Source organism: Centroberyx affinis, unplaced genomic scaffold, assembly GCF_046629955.1.
Source record: "Centroberyx affinis isolate AG114_WGS23_722 - 3 ecotype Tasmania unplaced genomic scaffold, CSIRO-AGI_Caff_v1 ptg000674l_1, whole genome shotgun sequence".
In the NCBI taxonomy this organism is placed as follows: Eukaryota; Metazoa; Chordata; class Actinopteri; order Beryciformes; family Berycidae; genus Centroberyx; species Centroberyx affinis.
In genome coordinates this window covers 52,010-73,381 of record NW_027279296.1, presented here as the reverse complement: position 1 = coordinate 73,381, position 21,372 = coordinate 52,010, and the positions used below count along the sequence as shown (strand labels likewise).

The following is a 21,372-nucleotide window of genomic DNA, read 5'->3' as shown; positions in this document are numbered from 1 at the left end:
TGCCAGTGATTAGAATGGGATTGGTTATTTTTACCTTCCTGTCCATTATTGAATCATGTATGCTCTGATGAAGGTCTGATAGACCGAAAGCTCAAAATAAAGTGAAACACTGCATAGATCTAAGTGTGCGGAAATCTCTTCTATCAAGTTTGGACTCATTGATGCTTCCAGCACCTTAGCAAAGATTTAGCCAGTTGGAGCGGTGGTCTTCCTGCATTATAATTATGCACTGAAATATATGACAATGTAATAAATACAGTGCAACATTTTCACTATTTTAATGTATCATTTGCGGTCATTTTCAAGAAGTCAATAGTGTAACATACCCTGCTCCCCCCTGTCTCTGTGTTGCAACTGTTCTGATGTAAACTGTTTTCAACTGTCTCATTGCATTTACTTACTTAGAAATACATACTTGATAAAGTTGCAATTGATTTGAAAACTTTGTAATATTTCTGTCTCTCTCTTTTATTCTACCAGGTTGAAAGTCTAAATGCAAAAATAGAAATGGAATCTGCAATCGTATATGGAAAAAACAAACTCTTCAAAAAATGTCAAATAGCAGATCAAAGTGACCACATCACCCTACAAATCTGGGAAGAACAGACTACCCAAATTCAACCTGGCAAATCATGCAGATTCACAAATCTCACCACTCGCAAATACTTGAATGAAACAATCTTGACCTCAATAACACGATCAACAATTGAGGAAATAGAAAAATTTGCAAACATATCTCTAAAATGTTACAATGGAAGGAAAAATAACTGCAATAGAAATCAAACAAAAATATTACTGTCCAAAATGCTGCAAGCCACAATTGATTTTTGAACCAAAACAACAAACACAGGTGCACCAATTGCCAGTTGTTAATGTTGTCAATGTCATACACATTAGCACAATAGCACAATGATAATAGCATCTGACAAAAATGACAAAACCTTAAAACTGCATGACCATACAGTTGACACATACTGCACCAACAACCTTGCTTCGCCAGTGACAGACCCTGAAGACCTTGAAGAGCACTTTTTGGACCAAGGCCCCTTTTCTGTGACATATACCAGTGATGACACAGTTATCTCTATCCAGCCAATCACCCAACAAATGGCAGACAAAGATCCAGAACCCTTTGACAACATGGACACTTTGAAACTCATACATCTAACTAATCAACAAGTGTGTATACACACACACACACACACACACACACACACACACATCAAAAGTTCTCTTTCAAATTTTTTTTTAATGTACCATTGATGATTTATATTTCTTTTTTTGTTTCCTTTTTTTTTACAGCATTCATGGACAATGTTATCTTTTTTGCAAATGAACATGCTAAATGTTTTAAAATCCTCCCTATGTACCACTGTTTTTATTTTTTTTTTTACCTTTTGTTATTAATATGGAATGTCTTAGCAAATGGCTAAAAAATATTTTTCTTTCTCAAACATTTTTGGTCAACTTTGAAAACAAAGTGATGGTTTTTATTTTGCAATGACCAATAAAATGCTACCTATTACAATTTGTGTTTTGTAATTTATTCCCATTTGACCAGTATTACATCAGTGTTATGTATCCACTCAAAATCAAAATCAGTCTGCTTGAACCCCTTTCTCATCGCTTGCGACTATTTAGGGGTCCTCCTCCTCCTCCTCCTCCTCCTCCTTCTTCTTCTTCTTCTTCTTCTTCTTCTTCATAACAACTGGTGCAGTAACAGGCAATAGACTATCCTGGCCTTGTCTATCCTATCCTAGAGTTTTTTTCTCCAGTCTGAATTGTATTGTTTGATCCAAGGATTGACTGACAGTGAAAGCTGTGTTTTACATAAAGACTGTTTTAAGCTCCATAAGGTTTGTTTCCAGGAGTGAAATTGACCTGCTTTTGAGGTATAGGTGAAAATGTATATGAAAATCATCACCTGGAGTAAAATTTACCTATATTTAGAATTACAGATCCAAACTAGGGTCGGCCCCGCGACTGCTAGGGGGCCCGTTGTGCCACCATTTAGTGTTTGTTTTTGTTTTGTTTTAACACACATTTGTTCTTTTTGTTTTTTTATACCTTTCCTTTCCTTGTCAGTCCAGAAGGGGGAGCTACTGATATTTGATAATGAATGTTTCCTGAAACTGCGAGAAAGGAGTGGGAGGGAAACTGCCCTTATTAGTTTACAATAGTACAACAGTATCTACATGCTGTCTACCAAGATACCAGCCAAAACCATTTACCATAGTCTATGACTCCTGTATCTGTACAGGCAGAAAAAGAAAACTCAACATACTGCTTCTTTACTTTAAGAGTAGAAACAGAATGCAGAGCAACAATATAAAACTACAGAAAACCAGCCAACCTGCATCATGCTGTAGCCTGTATAATCCACTAGAGGGCGACCTCACTCCACACAAAAACCTCATCCTCAACAGATCCATCACCTTAACACAATTTTAACCACCTGAACACAGAAATAAGCTGCTATCCAGAAAACTGTCACTGTAACCACTCTAATAATGCTATGACTACTACTATAATTACTACTCCTATGACTAAAATCATAGTAACACTAATAAATGAAAAATAAAATTAAATCACATTTTATAACACTTTAATGATACATGAATCAATTTAATTAATTAAAATGGGCTTTGCAAGCAATAAAAATATACTATATACAGTTTATTATGATAGGCTAAAAAGAATTCCAATACAGGAATTAAAAACAGACTTACAGAACAATAAAACTTGCAGTTACAGTGATAATAAAATAAGTAAAATCAAATGATATGAAAGTGTTTTCAGAACTGATCTACATGAATGTGACTTTAGCAGCCTCAGCTCCTCAGTCAGGACCTTCCAAATCCCAGGAGCCTGGATGGCAAAGACTCTATGACCTTTGACCTTTGGCCCAGACTTCAGACTCCCCCCCCCCACCCCCGCCACCTCGCTCCGCTGACCAGGTGAGGACGGAGCTGAGGCGGCTCCATCCCAGCAAGACTGTGGTCGCTGATGGCATCAGCCCCAGGCAAATTGCAGAGGCACCAGGAGTCTCACAAGAGGTCTAAGATGATCCAAGACAACCTCTCCATGGTCTTCATGATGTTTCTGGATGTTAGTACCTCTGCTTTGTTGTCGTGTGCAGCGGTGGCGCCCTCCGCAGGCCCAGTGAGAGGTTGAAGAGAAGCTGCAGGCGCCTCACAGCTGATTGGTCCATGTTTCTAACATCCTGGGGCCGATGCCATCAGCATGAAATCAGTGATTTTCTACAGTACAATTTACAGTAAGACATTTCTAATCACTCAATTTCTGACATTAAAAAAAAAAAAAACATTTCACAACTTTTCATGTCTAGGGTCTTAAATGTGTTTATTTGTCATATACACTTGCTGTACACAGGATAAACAGTGTAATGAAATGCTTGTATGCTGGGTCCTCTCAGTATAACACGATTAGTAACATAATCACAAAAATAAAAATCCTATTAGAATACAACAAAAACACAAGTTAAGAGGAAAATGAAAAAACATAAGACCATAATGATGTAGTGCACAAGTGTTTTCCACTTCCTAATTTATTACAGGCTGCAGTGAAGCAAAGTTTCTTCACATACTGGCGGATGACATATGGCTGATTTTGTAAAAAAAAAAATGTTTGATTTGAATATGAGCGATCCTAGAAAAAATCTATGTGGTCAATTATGAGATATAAATTTTTAGCATTTGTAGTGCCCATTAGGGATAGAACTCAAAACACTTATATGGGTGTGCTCAAGCAACACTAGTCAACATGGGTTTCCAATTTTGGTTTGATTAGATGAATGGTCAATGAGTTATTAACCATTTGGCCTACCACTTATCTTTATAACTTTAAACCTTTTATGGCGTTACTGAAGAAAATGTACAAATAAGGGATAGGTATCTGGTCAAAATATTGTCAATAGCTAGTAAAAAAAAGCTATCACAAGGAAATTGGGGTAAAGTGGATCCCCCTACTCAGGAACAATGGATAGAGATAGTATAGGAACTCTACATAATGGACAAACTGACATATCCTTTGAGATTGCAAGAAGCACAGCTGGAAGAACAGTGGGAGAAATGGACATTATTCAGGACCCAAAGCAGCAACGAAGACAACTGATTTACAGACAAAGGACAACTGATTTAGTGGATGAAACTGTGAAAATGGATGAACTACTGAGAATGTAACTCCCCCCCCTTTTTTTTCTTTTCCTTTCTCTTGTTTGTGTACATGTTTAACTGTTGGTTTTACATGTTTATAAATGTTGAACTCAATAAAAACTTAAGTGAAAAAAAAACAACCTTTTATGGCGGAAGGTCCCAAGAAGGTCCATACCAAGTTTTGTGTGAATCAGATGAACTCCATAGGAGCATTTGCAAAAAAAAGTGATTTTGAAAAAAAATCAAAATGGTGTAAAATCCAATATGGCGGACATTGAAAGGAATTTTCTCTCTGCAACAAAGGGTTCAGAGGTCATTGGCCAAAAAGTTGCTTGTTATAGCACCACCATGCTGCCAATTGATGTAGCCTATTTTTTGTTGTGTGAGTGTGAGTTGTTACTGATTGTGTCTGATATCAATACAATTTAGAGCTAGCTTCAATGCAAATTAAAGAACGGAGCACAAGATACAGACAACATCAACAGGGCTCACATGAAATCTTGAACTGACACCCACACAATGAACACAGGAGATGTGACTAATAAATATATTTATTATTAAATTAAAGCACACTCAATAAACAGATACAAATAAGTGAATACAATACAAGAGGTAGATCTATGGTTGAATTGTGATGAATTAAGTGGACTAGATGATCATGGGAGCATACAAACTGACGGACCAAATATTTCAGCAGACACAATTACAGGAGTTGAGCAATGGAAGACATGAATCAGCAATGATGGCAATGAAGGGGCGACAGTATAACTATCTGGAAAACTGAACACAAATAACAGATTTGTTAGTGGGCTGGTACCATCTGAGTTATGGCAGGCAAGAGCTCATTACATCTGCATAAAACATTAATTTTGGCTCCCAGATCTACACAATATAGTTGGCCGTGGTAACACTGACACTACTTAACTCATTACAAATTCCTGAGCATTTTGGCATTAAACATGACTACCTAAGCCCCATGAAAAGATGAAGAATCTGAATAGTGCAAATAACTGTTTTATAAAACATCACAGATCATACAAAACAAGAAATATATATTAGAGTCAAACACAATGTGATCCCCTGAGTCTGTATCAACAGTTTCTTATGATTTTGGGCACATTCCGATGTGTCTCATCTCAGATGTTCTGGCACCTCAGGGATTAACAGAAACAGGGATGCAGGGAATTTCCCTGTAGGATGACAGGCTGCATCAACTACAGTAGTGGGGGGCCATAGCAGCCCACCTACCAAATATGATCGCTCTTGGACTTACTGTTTCTGAGCTGCAGACACTTTTAGTGGATTAAAAGAAGCAAGAAGAATTCCAGCAAACATTAAAAATATAAAATGATGCTCGCTTGAAAAGAAGATCAATTAATGTACATTCGGATTTTAATTCTGCGAAAAAGAGAATTTGTAGAATTGTAGAAAACAAAATAGATGTTTAGCTTGGAGGGGTGAGATGAATAAAATACCAAATAAAACAAAAGTCCAGAGGAAAGATCCATATTCTTGTACATGTGTGATGTTAAAACCCTAATCCAACACAGAGAATATACTCAATTTACAGTGAAATGAGTAGTACACCTATATGAAAAACATGATTATTCACATATGTATGTGTATATGTGTGTCTGTGTGTGCGTGTGTGTATTCCGGTACTACTACTAGTTTTTATTTATTGTAGTGGTGAGGGTTAGGGTTAGGTTTAGTGGATAGGGAATGAATTTAGTCAATGGATGGTCCTCATGAGGATAGAAGTACTAGGGTGTGTGTATGTGTAATACTGTACACAGTGAGCAATAATTTCAGCAGCTGTCTTTGGTCAGCAGTGCGAGTGTTTCTCTGCACAGGAGGCAGATCTCCCTCCTATATCTGACACAGACAAACTAAGGAGTCAAACTTCCCTAACGTTAAACCAAACCCCAAACCGAACCCAAACCCATACCCTAACTTTAAACCTAAACCTAACCCTAAGGCTAACCCTAACCCTAACCTGAACCTGAAACCAAACCCAAACCCAAACCTAAACCCAAACACAGGGTAGAGGGGTTCGGTGAATGTGGAGTGGAAGGTGTGGAGGTGGATCAGTGTGTCAGAGGAAACTCTGTAGAAGGACAGAGTGCCAGCAGACCAGTCCAGATACACTCCTACTCTGTTAGAGTCAGAGGAGGGAGGGATACGTATGTTTGTTCTTATGTTATTGTTACAAGCAATGTAACTATTACCAGAGCAGAACAGACTCCAGGACTTGTCATCCTGTTCAAGCCAGCAGTCATCAATTGTTGCTCTCCTCCTGATTCCTCTGTATGTCACTCCTATATAAACCTCTCCTTTCCACTCTACCTCCCAGTAACAGCGTCCAGTCAGGCCATTTGTACACAGCACCTGATAACAGTGGTCAAACCTCTCTGGGCGATCAGGATATGACTGTTGCTCTCTCACCAGTGTCACCTTTCTGTTTTCCTCAGACAGAAAGAGGTTTCTGTGTGCTGTGTTTAGGTCCAGGGTGAGTTCACAGGCATCTGAAGGGGGAGAGCAAAACAAAATACAGCAGCAGTTTGGATGTCACATATTGCTGTGTAGATGGGCTTTCCATCTATCAAGAGCCATTTACACAGGAACTAAATTAGATTGCATTTCTTTATGGAGATGTAGACAATTCTGCATTACTGTTATTTTATAACTTCTATTTGGTCATTCGTGCATGTATAATCTTAATTGCCTTAAATCAATGCTCCTCAGTCACCTATTCATCCTTATAGCAGAGAAAAGTCATGCTTGTTTGATTTAGTGAAGAGAGGCTGCTGAACTAGGGAGCAAATTGTTTTTACTGTGCTTTATTGTGTTTTACTCTTGCATAATTAAATGAAGAGTAACACTAAAATCATGGAGTAAAGAATGTAATTGTAGTCACCCGTCAACTACATGCTGTTTTAGGGGTTCAACAGTGCAACTACACCATCTGAATTTGAATGTGCGCTGCTTTGTTTTTATAAATAAAACTAAACACACACTTACACTTCCTCAGACCTGGTTTCAACCTCTGGACTCCACCATGGTCCACACTGGGGGGGTAAAAACAATTCAAATCCCAGCACATTATCTTTGAAATTGGAAAGGTCTGCATTTAATAACCTCCAATATGACACAGCTTTACAGTCTGACTGAGAAAATGGTTACCAACTCTATCCCTCTATATAACACATTGCCTCTGCCTACCAGCAAGCCTTTCCATACCTGAGAGAGTCCAGTGTCCAGCGTGGATCCTCCAGTCCAGCAGAGAGCAGCTTCACTCCTGAGTCTCCTGGATGATTGTAGCTCAGGTCCAGCTCTCTCAGATGGGAGGGGTTGGAGCTCAGAGCTGAGGCCAGAGAAGCACAGCCTTCCCCTGTGACCAGACAGCCTGACAGCCTATAAACACACACACACACACACACAGTAGCAAACACTTACATATTGTTGAGTTTTCTTTCAGTCATGTGTAGTTTATTTATTGTTAATTATTGAGGATTGCTTTTGATTGCACCCCAATCCCCAGTGGAAGTGGACCAAAGGACATCAACAATGGCGGATGCTTTAACAACAAGTGTGAGTTGCATTTGTGGCAAGGTCTGCAAAAACCAGTATGGCCAGGAAATTCACCAGGCCAAGATGAATGCACAGGGCTGGAGTTACCCCTCAGCACCCAGAACCTCTACACACCAGAAGCTCCAACCCCTAGCAGAGCACCAGAACATTGGTGGGTCAAATGGCCTCCAGCCAGCAAGCGGAGAGAGTGGCTTCAGTTAGAGGAAGATGCATGTAGGATCCTTGAGACAACAGCTAGGGGAGATTCAGACTGGCAACTCCAAACTGTCAGCGTTCACCATCAGCTTTGCCACTAAGAGATTTGGCATAGTTAACGAGAAAGTCAGCAGGACCCCTTACTCTATGAACAGCAGGGTGAATAAAATCCATTATCTGAGACAGAAACTGAGGACCCTGAGGAAGCAGTTCAAGGAGGTGAGGGAGGAGGAGAAACCACCGTCAGTTGAGCTACAGGATATCCTCAGGAAGAAGCGCTTGTCAGGACACGAGCCGCCTTTATAGCAAATCCCTTTGGATTTACTAAACAGCTCTCGGGGAGAAGCGCAGTGGCCACATTGCCTGCAGAAAGGAGATTGACAATTATCTCCAGAATACCTACAGTGATGCAGCAAGGGAAGACCTGGGGCAGTATATGGCCTTGTTGAGTCCGTCAAGTCCCACAGTGAAATTTGACATGCGGGAACCCAGCTGGAAGGAGGTCCAGAAGGTCATTAGAGGAGCCCGAGCCAGTGCAGCCCCAGGACCTAGTGGAGACCCTATAGACCCTGTTCAGGAACCATCTCTCTGCTTAGCATCAAAGGGAAGATATTTTTCAGTATCATAGCCCGACGACTGACAGAGCTCCTCCTCAAGAACTCCTAGATGGATACATCAGTGCAGAGGACTGGGATCCTGGGAGTGTCAGGATGCTTGGAGCATTCAAGTGTGGTCAAACAGACAATCGGGGAAGCACATGTTGGAAGGGGGACCTAGTTATGCCGTGGTTGGATCTCGCCAATGCATATGGCTCAATACTCCAGAAGCTGGTGGAGGTTGTAATGGACCAGCATTACATCCCAGGGATGATCTAGGACCTCATCCTGGACTACTATGGTAAATCCAGCCAGAGGATCACTTTGACCCACTCACTGTGGGTCAAAAACATCAGACTGGCATCGGCTGGAGAAAGGGATTATCACGGGCTGAAATCAGCTGAAATGGGGTGCAGAGGCCCTCTGACCAAGACTGGTGTGAGACAGCTCCTAATTAGAGCTTTTATGGATTACCCCATAGTGACTACTATATCAGTCCCGGGAAGCAGATGGATCCCCCAGGGCCTGGAAAAGCTCATCACCCAAAATCAAGTTAACTGGCTCTGAAAATCAAGTTCACTGTGTCGCAGGCAGGGGTGAAAGTGTCGCAGGCACGGGTGACAGTGTCACAGGCAGGGGTGGAGGTCTCACTCTAAGCCCACTGAAGTGGGGTGCAGAGGCTTTGCTAGCCAGTCACTGCAGAGCCAACACATTGCTGGATATCACAGGAGGCTCAAAGAGGACCACCACAGAGGCTGCTGAAAGAGCCTCCAGATGGCTGTGGATTAGGAGGAGTGATTCGTAGGCTAATGCTGCATGGACATAGGTCAAGGCTTGATCAACCTTGGCTGGTTGCCTGGGTGAGTGTGTCTGATGCTGAAAGACCCCAAACACCCGATGACCGCAGGTAACCTCCAAGTTGATGTGTCCAGGTGCATCACACGATGCATACTTACAACTAAGGTACATGATGTATGTGATGTCGTATATAATGTGTATGTTTCGTTGTGTATAATGTGTACATAATATGTATATGATGTAGTATGGTACATAGTATATAGTGATGTAGTATGGTATATGAGCATTTATCAATACACAGGATATGATGTTAATATCCCATGGTGAGCATTCATATGGAGGCCCTACTCAGAGTCTAATAGAATGATACACTACCATACCAAAGAGTACCATAGAAAACATCAAGCTACACCGTCATAAATCTACAGCACCATAAAACAGGCACCAAAATTCACCAGCTACCTACTCTAGTTTCAGGGTGAGTGAGCGTAGGCAAATCATTGGGGTTATCAAGTGGGCACCCTCCTTCACCGATGTTTCGTTGAATTAGGCCCATGACACCACGAGAAGGCTCAACAGTGTATTCCAGCGTCCCAGAAACACCCCCCTCTTTGCCCAGACTCAGCAGACCTAAGTCCACTACTTTCACTGTTACCTGCACGCTGCTATCAGCAACACTACTTTACATCACACACTACCATCAATATCCCTCTCTATTCAGGACATTAAGTCACACGCCTCATCTAAACCCTACCAAGTCACACATACTATGAAGTTTACATCCTACACTGCCCAAGCAGAGAGCAGATACCCGACCAACTCAGCAGTCTGCATATCCATGTTGTATCTGCTTAGCCAAAGTTAAGTCTGACTGGCCCTGCTGGCCCCATGGCTGCGTCTGACTTAGTATTAACTGCCTGCTTTAACCTCTGTCCATTGATACCTAATTAACAAAGTGCTAACATTGATCTGCCTACAAATCCTCTGCAACCCACCTAAACAGGCTTCAATCGTACATTCCAACCTCGCTGCTCCACCTCAGCTGCCAAGTCAGAATACTTGAGCATCTTCCTTTCATACGCTTCATCTACTGCATCTTCCAATGGCAGTGTGAGTTCCACAAAATCTCACCTACCCATTGGCTAAGATTTTGGGGGGATGGGAAACACATAAGTAGCACCAATGATGAATTTTATGTGGTTTGCCTCCATCCTCCATAGCTCTCTCCAGCTGAGTTTCTTCCTCTCTGCACCCTCCCACTTCATCCACTGGCCCTGCTTTGCCTGAGACACTGCCTTGGCACACGTTGCTGACTCCTCCTGATGTATTTGATCTACAACCATCTTTTTCTTCTCTGATGAAGTTGCCTTACCTTACTCTTGTTTTAATTGATTTTCTTTATTCTAATCTATGTCTTGTCCTATTTATTTTAAACTTTTAACTTGTTTGTAACTCAACATCATTGTAAATGAGGGCAACCTCAATGGTAATTCGAGTTTAAATAAAGGTTTGAATTTAATTGAATACTCGATTATGGTTGCCCTATCCCCAGGCCTAAGCCCCCTCGCCCTTGTTGCACCCGGCCTAAAATATCCCTGTCTTAGAGCTGACTGTGCCTGTTGCACTCTCTTTCCTGCTAACACAGGAGGTGCTGCACTCCTGACTATTACAACCTTAGATTCTGCCAGTGTCAACTCCAATCGAACTTTATATCTGATATATATCTATATGATGCAGTAGGGTATATGACATGTATATGATATGGTATGTAGCCCGTTGAGACATGCTTGTGATAAAGTGGTACATAAATTTGACTAGAAGCTTGTTTCCTTTTGTATAAAATATACATGGGTTTTCTGAAAAATAGGTCCTAGCCCTGATTGTAAACTCCCCATTGTAAACTTTGTAAGACCATTTACATGTTAAATGTGCTCATTAGTATACTGCGCTGAAATTTGTTGTGATAATGCAGTCGGATGCTAGGAGAACATATAATTATCTCCAGTACAGCTCATCTCATGATCTGCTTTGTTTTCAGTTCAATTTGTGACAGAATCTTAGAAGTTCTTTCTGATACCATAAACAATGAAGATGCCACAGAGAAAAGATTTTCAACCACACACAAGCACATACAAATTCTGGCTAAATTTTGGCATTGATTTGATACTCTGAACCCATTTAAATCATTTCAACCAACTCGATTTTGAACTTCACACAAGGCCACAATACACATGCACACACACACTCACATGCCCATTTGGTCAAACATTCATCCTCTTCATTTTCATTTGGACCTGTAAAAACCTAAAAGCTAACCTATCTCTCAGTAAATACAAGAAAATTATGTATAACCTACATATGTGTGTTAGAAAGACTCCTGTGGAGTCTATACGTATTAAAACTGTAACAGAAGAAAGCCGGAATAGTAGTTCACAGAGGCTTGAAAGTAGTCGGTAGTTTGGTTTCACAATAGACTTGAAAATTACCTAAGCAAAGAAAATCCAACACAGGTTAGGTGTTTATTCGCTCACAGTAACCATGTAAATTAAATAGTCATCTGTCAAAGAGGTCCAGGAATACTGACCTGAGAGTTTCCAGTCTACAGTGTGGACTCCCCAGTCCAGCAGAGAGCAGCTTCACTCCTGAATCCTGCAGGTCGTTGTTACTCAGGTCCAGCTCTCTCAGACTAGAGGACTGGGAGCTGAGAACTGAGGCCAGAGCTTCACAGCTTCTCTCTGACAGCTGACAGACACTCAGCCTGAAGAATTAATGACAAAGAAAAACAAGAACTTTGAAAATGACTCTCTTTAAAAAACATCATGTTAAATATATTTAATCTGTCCAGATATCTCTGCACTTACAAAGCTTTGTTGGAGGCTTTGACCACTGGCAGCAGCCTCAGCAGACCCTCCTCTGAAGCAGAGTATTTCTTCAGGTCAAACACGTCCAGCTCTTTGTCTGATGACAGCAACATGAAGACCAGAGCCGACCACTGAGCAGGGGAGAGTTTGTCTGTGGAGAGACTTCCTGATCTCACGTACTGTTGGATCTCCTCCACTAGAGAATGGTCATTCAGCTCATTCAGACAGTGGAACAGATTGATGCTTCTCTCTGGAGAAGGATTCTCCCTGATCCTCCTCTTGATGTACTGGACTGTTTCCTGATTGGTCTGTGAGTTACTTCCTGTCCTTTTCAGCAGGCCTCGTAGGAGAGTCTGATTGGTCTCCAGTGAGAGACCCAGGAGGAAGCGGAGGAACAAGTCCAGGTGTCCATTTGGACTCTTTAAGGCTTTTTCCACAGCACACTCATAGAGGTATTTTACTGCAGATTTGTCTCTGAATAGCATAGCCCACCACGAGGCTTCTGACACTAGATTGACCCCAGTGTTGATGAATGAGCGAAAAACATAAACACCTGCTAGAAACTCCTGAATGCTCAGATGGACAAAGCAGAATACCTTGTCCTGGTACAGCCCACACTCCTCTTTAAAGATCTGTGTGAACACTCCTGAGTACACTGAGGCTGCTCTGATATCAATGCCACACTCTGTCAGGTCGGCTTCATAGAAGATCAGGTTGCCTTTCTCCAGCTGCTCAAAAGCCAGTTTTCCCAGAGATAGAATCATATTGGTGTTATCTGCATTTGAGAGTGGATCTGTCTCAGCTCTCCCATGATACTTGACATTCCCCAGTTTAGACTGAACCACCAGGAAGTGGATGTACATCTTAGTCAGTGTCTTGGGCATCTCTCCTCTCTCATCTGTTCTCAACACATGCTCCAGAACTGTAGCAGTGATCCAGCAGAAGACTGGGATGTGGCACATGATGTGGAGGCTTCGTGATTTCTTGATGTGGGAGATGATTCTGCTGGCCTGCTCCTCATCTCTGAATCTCTTCTTGAAGTACTCCTCCTTCTGCAGGTCAGTGAAGCCTCTCACCTCTGTCACCATGTCAACACACTCTCGAGGGATCTGATTGGCTGCTGCAGGTCGTGTGGTTATCCAGAGGCGAGCAGTGGGAAGCAGTTTCCCCTTGATGAGGTTTGTCAGCAGCACATCCACTGAGGTTGACTCTGTCACATCAGTCAGGATCTCGTTGTTCTGGAAGTCTAGAGGAAGTCGACACTCATCCAGACCGTCAAAGATGAACACAACCTGGAACTTGTCAAACCTGTAGATTCCTGCTTCTTTGGTCTCAGTAAAGAAGTGGTGAAGAAGTTTCACTAAGCTGTACTTTTTCTCTTTCAGGAAATTAAGCTCACGGAAAGTAAATGGAAATGTGAACTGTATATCCTGGTTGGCTTTGTCTTCAGCCCAGTCCAGAGTGAACTTTTGTGTTAAGACTGTTTTCCCAATGCCAGCCACTCCTTTTGTCATGAGTATTCTGCTTGATTCATCTTCTCCAGGTACAGGTTTAAAGATATCTTCACTTTTGATTGTGTTTTCTGGGCTCACTGGTTTCCTGGATGTTGTTTCAATCTGTCTGACTTCATGTTCACTGTCGACCTCTCCAGTCCTTTCTTCAGTGATATAAAGCTCTGTGTAGATCTCATGCAGAAGTATCCACTTTCCTGATTTTGCGATCCCCTCAAACAAACGCCGAAACTTCTTCTTCAGGTTGGACTTGTGTCTACGCTGGCACTCGGCAAGAGTCACTGAATGAATAACGAACAGATGATATCAATGAGAGGATGTCACAATAAATATTAGTAATATTTCTTGGTAAATATACATGTACATATACATGTCCCAACCCCATGGCTCAGGTCATTACTGGTTAGTGTACAATCTGGTTCTGACCAGGGGAACTGCTCAGTATTCTGGCTGTCACTGCCACTTTGCAAGCTAAGGAAGGGCAATTGGCCCAAAACGTCTTTGCAGCAAATAAACATACATAAAGGATTGCAGTCCTGTGGCAAATTAAGAACATATTGCACTGGACCATCTCTGAGGAAAATGTTGTTTTCAACATTTATAGCATTACAAATAAACTGTCAACACACTAAGTTCACCACCCTCAGTTAATGTTGAAGCATCAGATGGGTGGGGGTAGTTCGGCACTTGGTCTTGGTCTGCCTAACTTTTCATTCCTATTCAGTGCCCATCGTCCTGACTGCAGATAAGGTATAAAGTAACTGTTATGGCACCATTTATTATTATTCAACGGCTCCAAAGATTAAAACCGTGCTACTAATTCTCATTAAGCATTTCTAGCTGTGTTTTATTAGTTGTAAGGCTGTGAAAATTAACATGTTAATTTTTTAGATTAATTTGAAATGTTTAATATATTAAAAAACATTAACGCAATTACTGCAGTTTTTTTTCCCCATGGTACAGCTGGGGGTAGAGGGTGTTGTTGGCTGTGAGATGCAGTGTTTCCCATACATAGGCAAAATAAAAAGTTGGTCAATGTATAGAAATTGATTGTTTGAATTTAATCTAAATCGATGTCTAATGCGCCTGATGTCACATTATGTCAGGTCTGTCATTTGGTGATGCACAGACCAGCACACCAGCAGCACTGTACTCAATCCAACAGTCTCACAATGTACTCGCCTGTGTTAAACTTTACTGGTAGTCAACGTTACTACCTTATGGTATTCAATTAACAGTAATTTAATTAGGTAATTTAACCAATAACCGTGTGGCAATGCTTCAATGCACTGAACTGAACACACACGCCATGGGCCTGTACTGGATCTGTGTTGTTTTTTTGATGGAAATGACCTGTGGTTCAATTACAAAGATGCCATTAAACAATAGTATTTGATTTAACATACACGCCCTTTCTGCTAATTCTACATTAATTTGGTGATTTAGCGATTAATTTGGTCATTCTACGTTAAATATCTATGATTACAAGCTTCAGTCAGGGAAAAAAAGAGCGATTAATTGCAATTAATAACAGCAAATTGTGCGATTAATTAGTTTATTTTTTAAGCGATTCACAGCCGTAATTAGTTGCAATTAGTTGCAACTTTTTTGGTATCCATGGAGCAGTTGTACTTTTCTTACTTTCTGTTACTTACTTTTCTTTACTGTTTTTTTTGCTAATATATGTAAACTACATTTCAGACAGTACACTTGGGTTGGTAACCACAATAAACTCAAGGTTGTTCTTTAATTCGATTTTGGGTACAATGGTGATGCAACATGTACAAGGCTGCGTAGCCCCTCAAAAGGCAGCCTGTCTCTCTCCACACATCTATTGTGTTGATGCAGGCTAACAAGAGAGTACATGTAAAAATGATACAGCTCGCACTCTATATAAACTGATTGTATGAAGTGTTGGCGTTTTATAGGAATTATGTGATACCATATACCAATTCTATCTTTTTCACTATTTTTCTCTTATCTGGGACAGCCTCCGATACTATCTACTGGGGCGAACGTTCTATCTGGAGATGGATCACGCATCAATTATTGTTTATGAGAGACAAAAACTGCAATCCTACAGTTTCAATGGTAGATACAGAGTGGCCAAGATGAACCTATTTGCTGTCTTGTAGGCCTGAGCTTCCTCTTGAGGCAGAGAGGGAAGGTAATGTGATAAAATGAAATGCTTTTGTCACTGAACGGCCTGCCAATAACTGTTTTGTCACAACAACTTACCTTTGGGTGCTGAACTGATGTTTGACAAACTCTGCACTAGATCATTCCTGTTGATCTTCCTCAAAACCTTCTTGGTCACCTCCAGAGTATTTTCGCTGTAGGTGTACACCATCTGATCCACTGTGTGCATCCTGTCTGCCTTCTCCAGTCGGCTCTTTAGGATGACCAGGAAGCCTTCCAGGACGTCAGGCTGCCGCAGGTACCACTTGAACTTCTTGAACTCATCGTCTCCCAAATCCTCTAAAAGTCCCAAGAGATCTACAGGCATCGTCATCGTTGCTCCCTGGTAAAGTTAGAGGAAATTTTCGACTTATAGGACAATTTTGTAATTTTTCCACCACAATGAGTAAAGATGAATCTCATCTAACCTCATCAATACCAGTGTGTTAGACATGTGGTTTTAGACTTCCTATACATGCAAAAATGTCTTCAACAAGGTCAGAGCACTAAAGCGGTCAGAGCAATAAAGGGAAACAAAGAGGAAAAAAAAAGTAAATAACCAATATTATTTTCTCTATTTCCCTTTATAAAATTGATTTTTTTTCCACTTGGCTTTCCAGCATCCTGCAGAATGAGCCACCAAAAATACTTGAAAGTCCATGTTTTCATGCCATCTATGTATCTCTCTACACATTCACTTACAGCGTTTCTCCTGAGTCATTAAACTGTAAAACCACAAGAGGGAGAAGTGTAGACAGACTGTGACGGTTTGACTGAGGGGTTGGGGTGGCAATCTGGCATTTAAGATAAGTCAAGTCAAAGATAAGATTATTAGTCAACCTCACAAAAGATATACGCACTGAAGTGAAAAAAATAAAAATATTTCAGTTTTAGACAAATATATTGTGAGGGTAACACTTTATAATAACCATCATTAATAAATGGTAAATTGATAGTTAATTAAACTTTAGTTAATAGTTATTTTACTGTTAACAAACAATGAAATGATCATTAATAATGTTTACTAATTATTAGTAATGCTATAATTTATGTTATTTTATCAGTAGTTTGTGTAATATAAAATCATTTGTTTATAAATTATATATTGTATCATAGCTGATAAGAGACGGTAAAAAGGGTAAAAAGCTACGATACAATATATAATTTATCAACATTATTTTATATTACACAAATTAATGATAAAATAACATAAATTATAGCATTACTAATAATTAGTAAACATTATTAATGATCATTTCATTGTTTGTTAACAGTAAAATAACTATTAACTAAAGTTTAATTAACTATCAATTTACCATTTATTAATGGTGGTTATTATAAAGTGTTACCAAATCAATTCACAAGATTCAGTCCAGGTTTTCCCCAGAGTTCAGACAACGAAAAGTCAGTTATGTTAAATAAACGCTCAGTTCAGTTAAAAAAAAATAAAAAAAAATACCTTATGTTCTCAGTTCAAAAACAGAAGATAGAAACGTGTCAGTACAGGCTACTCACGGATTCTGTGTTCAGTTAGTCATGTCTGTCAGGTCGAGCAGGACACCACCCCGGGTTTTGGTAACGACCCCAAGTTTACTTCCTCAACAGTTTTGTGATCGGCAGGACCGTCTCTAAATCTCTAACAAATCGCACAGATGTTACATGACGCTTTACCGAGAGCCGCGAGGGATTTCACGACTTAACTTTTTCTATCTCGTGCGGTATATTCGCTGCTCAGGTCCCGCGACCTCTTCCGTGTTCTGCCGCCGCCGTAGTGAATGAAGGGAGTGGACAGTCAACAGCAGGAACCGGGAACCAATCAGTCAGTAACAAGTACTTGTGGGTGTATTTTGGCAGCAGCACAGCGTCTCTCCCTCTCCTCGCGCCGCGCGCACGCAGGCAGGACTGAGAGTGAGTTACTATGGTTACGGGGAAGTGTAAGTATAACCCAATTTCTATAGTATTTGTATAGTACTCGATTTTTTGTAATTATTTCTGCCAAGACGCTCCTTAATGATGGAAGTGACACATAGTGACGTGTGGTGGCAGACAGAGAGGACATTCATTTGCATATCTGTATAGGCTACTGTGGATTTTAAGTTGATTCAGGTGTAGAGGTGTTTGTGTTTACTGTAGTAGCCTACTTGTTTACATGATGGCATCTAGGCTATATAAAGTATTTATTTATGGATTGTAATCTTAAGTGTAGGCTAAAATGTCATGCCAATAAAGTAAAAAAAAAAAAATGTGAGGGCTTATGTCCATTATTACCTGCTTAAATTGGCTTAGAGCTGTCACACTAACCACTTAATGGCATTACATTTGCCTTTTATTGTATATTTTATCTGGGTGTATTGTTAGGTGTGTTTCAGTGATGGTGGTATTTAATAATTGCTGCTAACATCTCTCTATTGCTACAACAACAGATCATTTGGGAGTTTTACATTAAAAATAAGCAGATTTTCATATATACTCTTAATACAACTACTCAGTACCAAAGAGTACCAAAGAAAGAGAAATATATTCTTCTTGAAAACAGGATTCATAGTTTCTGTAAAGTAAATGCACCATTAATGTAAGGTAAGATCCTTACCTGGTGAATTCACATCCAGATCAAGTCAAAGAGACTTTCTACCTTCATCTGTAGAGGAAACATTGAGAGAGAAGGTGCTGTTTATTCTCCATGTGTTGTTACTGCCGTGGCCGTAGCCCCAGAAGATTCCCTAGTGTTTCCTTGTGTTTCCCCTTCCCTGTGTTCCCAGTGCTCCCCTGTCCGTCTCTCTCTCTGTCTATGTTTTGTTTGTGTGCGTGTGGGTGTGGGCGTGCGGTCTCCCTTCCTCGTTCTCCTGGCTCCCGGCTCTGCTCGTCCTGCTCCCCCGCCTCTCATCAGCTCATCTGCCTGCAGTGTATCTACCCCGGCTCTTCAACCCTTCTTCGCCAGATTGTTGTTTCAATTTGTTGTGGTAGAGACGCTTCCAGGCCAATCTAGTTTGAACTCCTAGTGATTTTGTCTCTTCGTGTTTCAGGTTACTAACCAGCCTCTCTTGTGTCCCAGGATCATCACCCACCTGCCTGTCTTCCTGCTTGCCTCCCTGCCAGCAACCTCCTAGCCTCCAAGCTCCTCCTGCTCCCTCATCCCACGCTCACGCCAAGCCCTGCTCCTCCTCACCATCACTCCCCCCCCCTGCTGCCACCGGATTCCCGTTCCCTGCCATCGGCCCCTCATCCAGATCCTCCTTTACAATAAAACCTTTTTCTTACCAAAGCCACCCTGTCCGTGTCGTGCGTTAACAGGTGTCTGTTAATTTGATCTTAGGCTGCTGTCACATCCTCATAACTTCACTACCAAAGTCTAGAAACATTGGTAAAACATTAAGCCAGTCTAACCTTTGGCTAGACACCAAGTCTTGTTGGATAATGCCCAGGTCGAGTTTTATTATGGTATTATTATGCGTCTATAAAATGGTGTAATTTAACCACATCATACGGTGAAAATAACTGAAATATTAGGCCCAACATAGAAAGATTGTTGGGAAAAGTAGCACGTTTGTATAGAACAGCAATTAAATTAGCATTATTGTAAGTTAAAAATAAACCCACACATCATCTTGCCAGCATCAGAAATAAAAATAGATTTTTTTCCACTCATACTTGTCTTCACTCAGATTTTGCTCAAACTATTGGTATAATATCGAACTATGAACCCAGGATCATGTATCAAACTGAGTTGAATGTATGAATAATGTACAAAATAGCAAGATCTTCTCTTTCTGTCAAATTAACTGACTGAATTACCTGATTTTTAAGCTTTGGGGACAATCAAGACTTTAAAATTGCAAAAGGTTTTTGTGTGAAAGAGAGAGAATGTCAGTTTTGTGGAGGTTGTAGTGTTTTGTACATAATGTATTAACCATGCATAACATGAATCTGAGCTTTCAGGCTAGTTCTGGGACTTCCTGCATATTTCATCATGTAACGAATGAACACTACAACCTAAATGATATTGTTCAGGCTACCACTAAGTGTAACAAGTAAAACAGGATGTTCTTTTTGGCCACAAAGACAAACAAATGTTGGATATTGTGGCACCATGAACTCCATCTGCAAGCAACAACTGATTGATTTGAAAGACATATTTTGTGATATTGGGCTATATTAAACTTTGACTTGACTTTCTTACAAAAGTCTTCTATACAGTCATAGCACACAGTGCCAGCTAGCATATTCATCAAACATTTATAATTTTACCTTGGAAGATGTTTGCCTGGTGAATTCACATCCAGATCAAGTCACAGAGAGTTTCTACCTTCATCTGTGGAGGAAACATTGAGAGAAGACGCTTCTTATTTTCCTTCATCAGTCCTGTCACATCCTCACAACATCTACTATCAAAGTCTAGGAACATTAGTCTGACCCCAAACCGGTCTAACCTCAAACCGGTCTAACCTGTACAAAGTCTGAGGCAGAGAAATCACAGATCAGGTGGTGTAATTATACTGTATGTCCACTAGATGGCGACACTACCCACATGATCATCTACAGTGAACCAAATAGCAGCTCAGCACGTAGGCTACTGCATGGAGAAAGATTGAAAATTAAATAACAGAGCGAAAATAAGTGCATAGGTCCAAGATCTAAAAGCTGTCTGACAAAATTAAAGCTACAACATCAAAAAAGTTTCTTGCCGAGGTGGAGCATGTAACAGGGGGTTAAACTCTTCCATTTTTTTTATTCTAGCAAGAGATTTTACTGTCTTTTGATTACAAAAGATTGATTACTTTATTTTACTGGAAATGTAGCCTATTGTATCATGACGTAAACGTTGTATGTAGGCTAGTTGGTTTGCAAACCTTCATGTTTGTCTTGCTGCAGCTTCCTTGGCCAGACGAGTCATATCGGTGAAATTAATAGCCTATGAAACTAATAAGTAAAGTCTATACTACTTCTACTTGTATTGGATGACTTTAACATTAACACCCACTGACATGTTGGGAAACCGTCAGAGGGGCGTTGAGTTGTTTTGAATCTAAACACCGAGTTTTTCAGACAGACACACCTTTAACGGCCGACTGGGAGATTTCCTCTTTTTCATAGTCAAAGTAAACGAACGAATAAAAGTTGTGCTGGGATAGAGTCAACACATTAAAGTAAGAAACACTGTAAACTGTCATGTAAACTGCTGGTTACAATACCTTGAGGTGGTGAAGATAATTTGCGCTACGCCGATACGTGAAAGTCAGCAGTTTCAACAAGGAAATAGAGAGAGAGAGAGAGAGAGAGAGAGAGAGAGAGAGAGAGAGAGAGAGAGAGAGGGAGGGAGGGAGGGAGGGAGGGAGGGGAGCGGTGTTATGTGCACGTCACACTACGAAACCAAACCCCTTAAATTTATACCTGAAATGTCCATAATTTCTCATTACATAAACATCCATTAACAGCTTTAAAAAGTAGTAGTAGCCTATCATGTTTTTTT

The 21,372-nt window shown here is 40.6% G+C and overlaps 2 protein-coding genes across 3 annotated transcripts in view; one reads left to right on the top strand and one right to left on the bottom strand.

Annotated features, from left to right (window-relative positions):
• Positions 1 to 1,411, top strand: part of LOC139643905 (scavenger receptor cysteine-rich domain-containing protein DMBT1-like) — a 42,811-nt gene extending 41,400 nt beyond the window's left edge. The window contains exons 18-19 of the mRNA XM_071519199.1: positions 481 to 1,179; positions 1,303 to 1,411. Coding sequence (XP_071375300.1) covers positions 481 to 485 — 5 coding nt within the window. The 3' untranslated portion in view covers positions 486 to 1,179; positions 1,303 to 1,411. The remainder of the gene's footprint in view (positions 1 to 480; positions 1,180 to 1,302) is intronic.
• A 3,299-nt stretch (positions 1,412 to 4,710) lies between these two features.
• LOC139643904 (NLR family CARD domain-containing protein 3-like) lies at positions 4,711 to 21,136 on the bottom strand. 2 transcript variants are annotated; one of them, XM_071519197.1, is made up of 9 exons: positions 21,095 to 21,136; positions 20,151 to 20,214; positions 18,496 to 18,543; positions 15,966 to 16,248; positions 12,217 to 14,008; positions 11,940 to 12,113; positions 7,416 to 7,589; positions 7,197 to 7,243; positions 4,711 to 6,700 (listed from the first exon to the last, which is right to left on the bottom strand). In XM_071519197.1, exons 4-9 carry the CDS (start codon positions 16,237 to 16,239, stop codon positions 6,045 to 6,047), a joined length of 3,117 nt encoding a protein of 1,038 aa, XP_071375298.1. In that variant the 5' UTR covers positions 16,240 to 16,248; positions 18,496 to 18,543; positions 20,151 to 20,214; positions 21,095 to 21,136; the 3' UTR covers positions 4,711 to 6,044. The 2 variants fall into 2 exon arrangements, with proteins under 2 accessions (XP_071375298.1, XP_071375299.1); XM_071519198.1 differs by lacking the exons at positions 18,496 to 18,543; positions 20,151 to 20,214; positions 21,095 to 21,136 and adding an exon at positions 20,241 to 20,259 and having other exon boundaries at positions 15,966 to 16,223.
• Between the last annotated feature and the right edge of the window lie 236 nt (positions 21,137 to 21,372).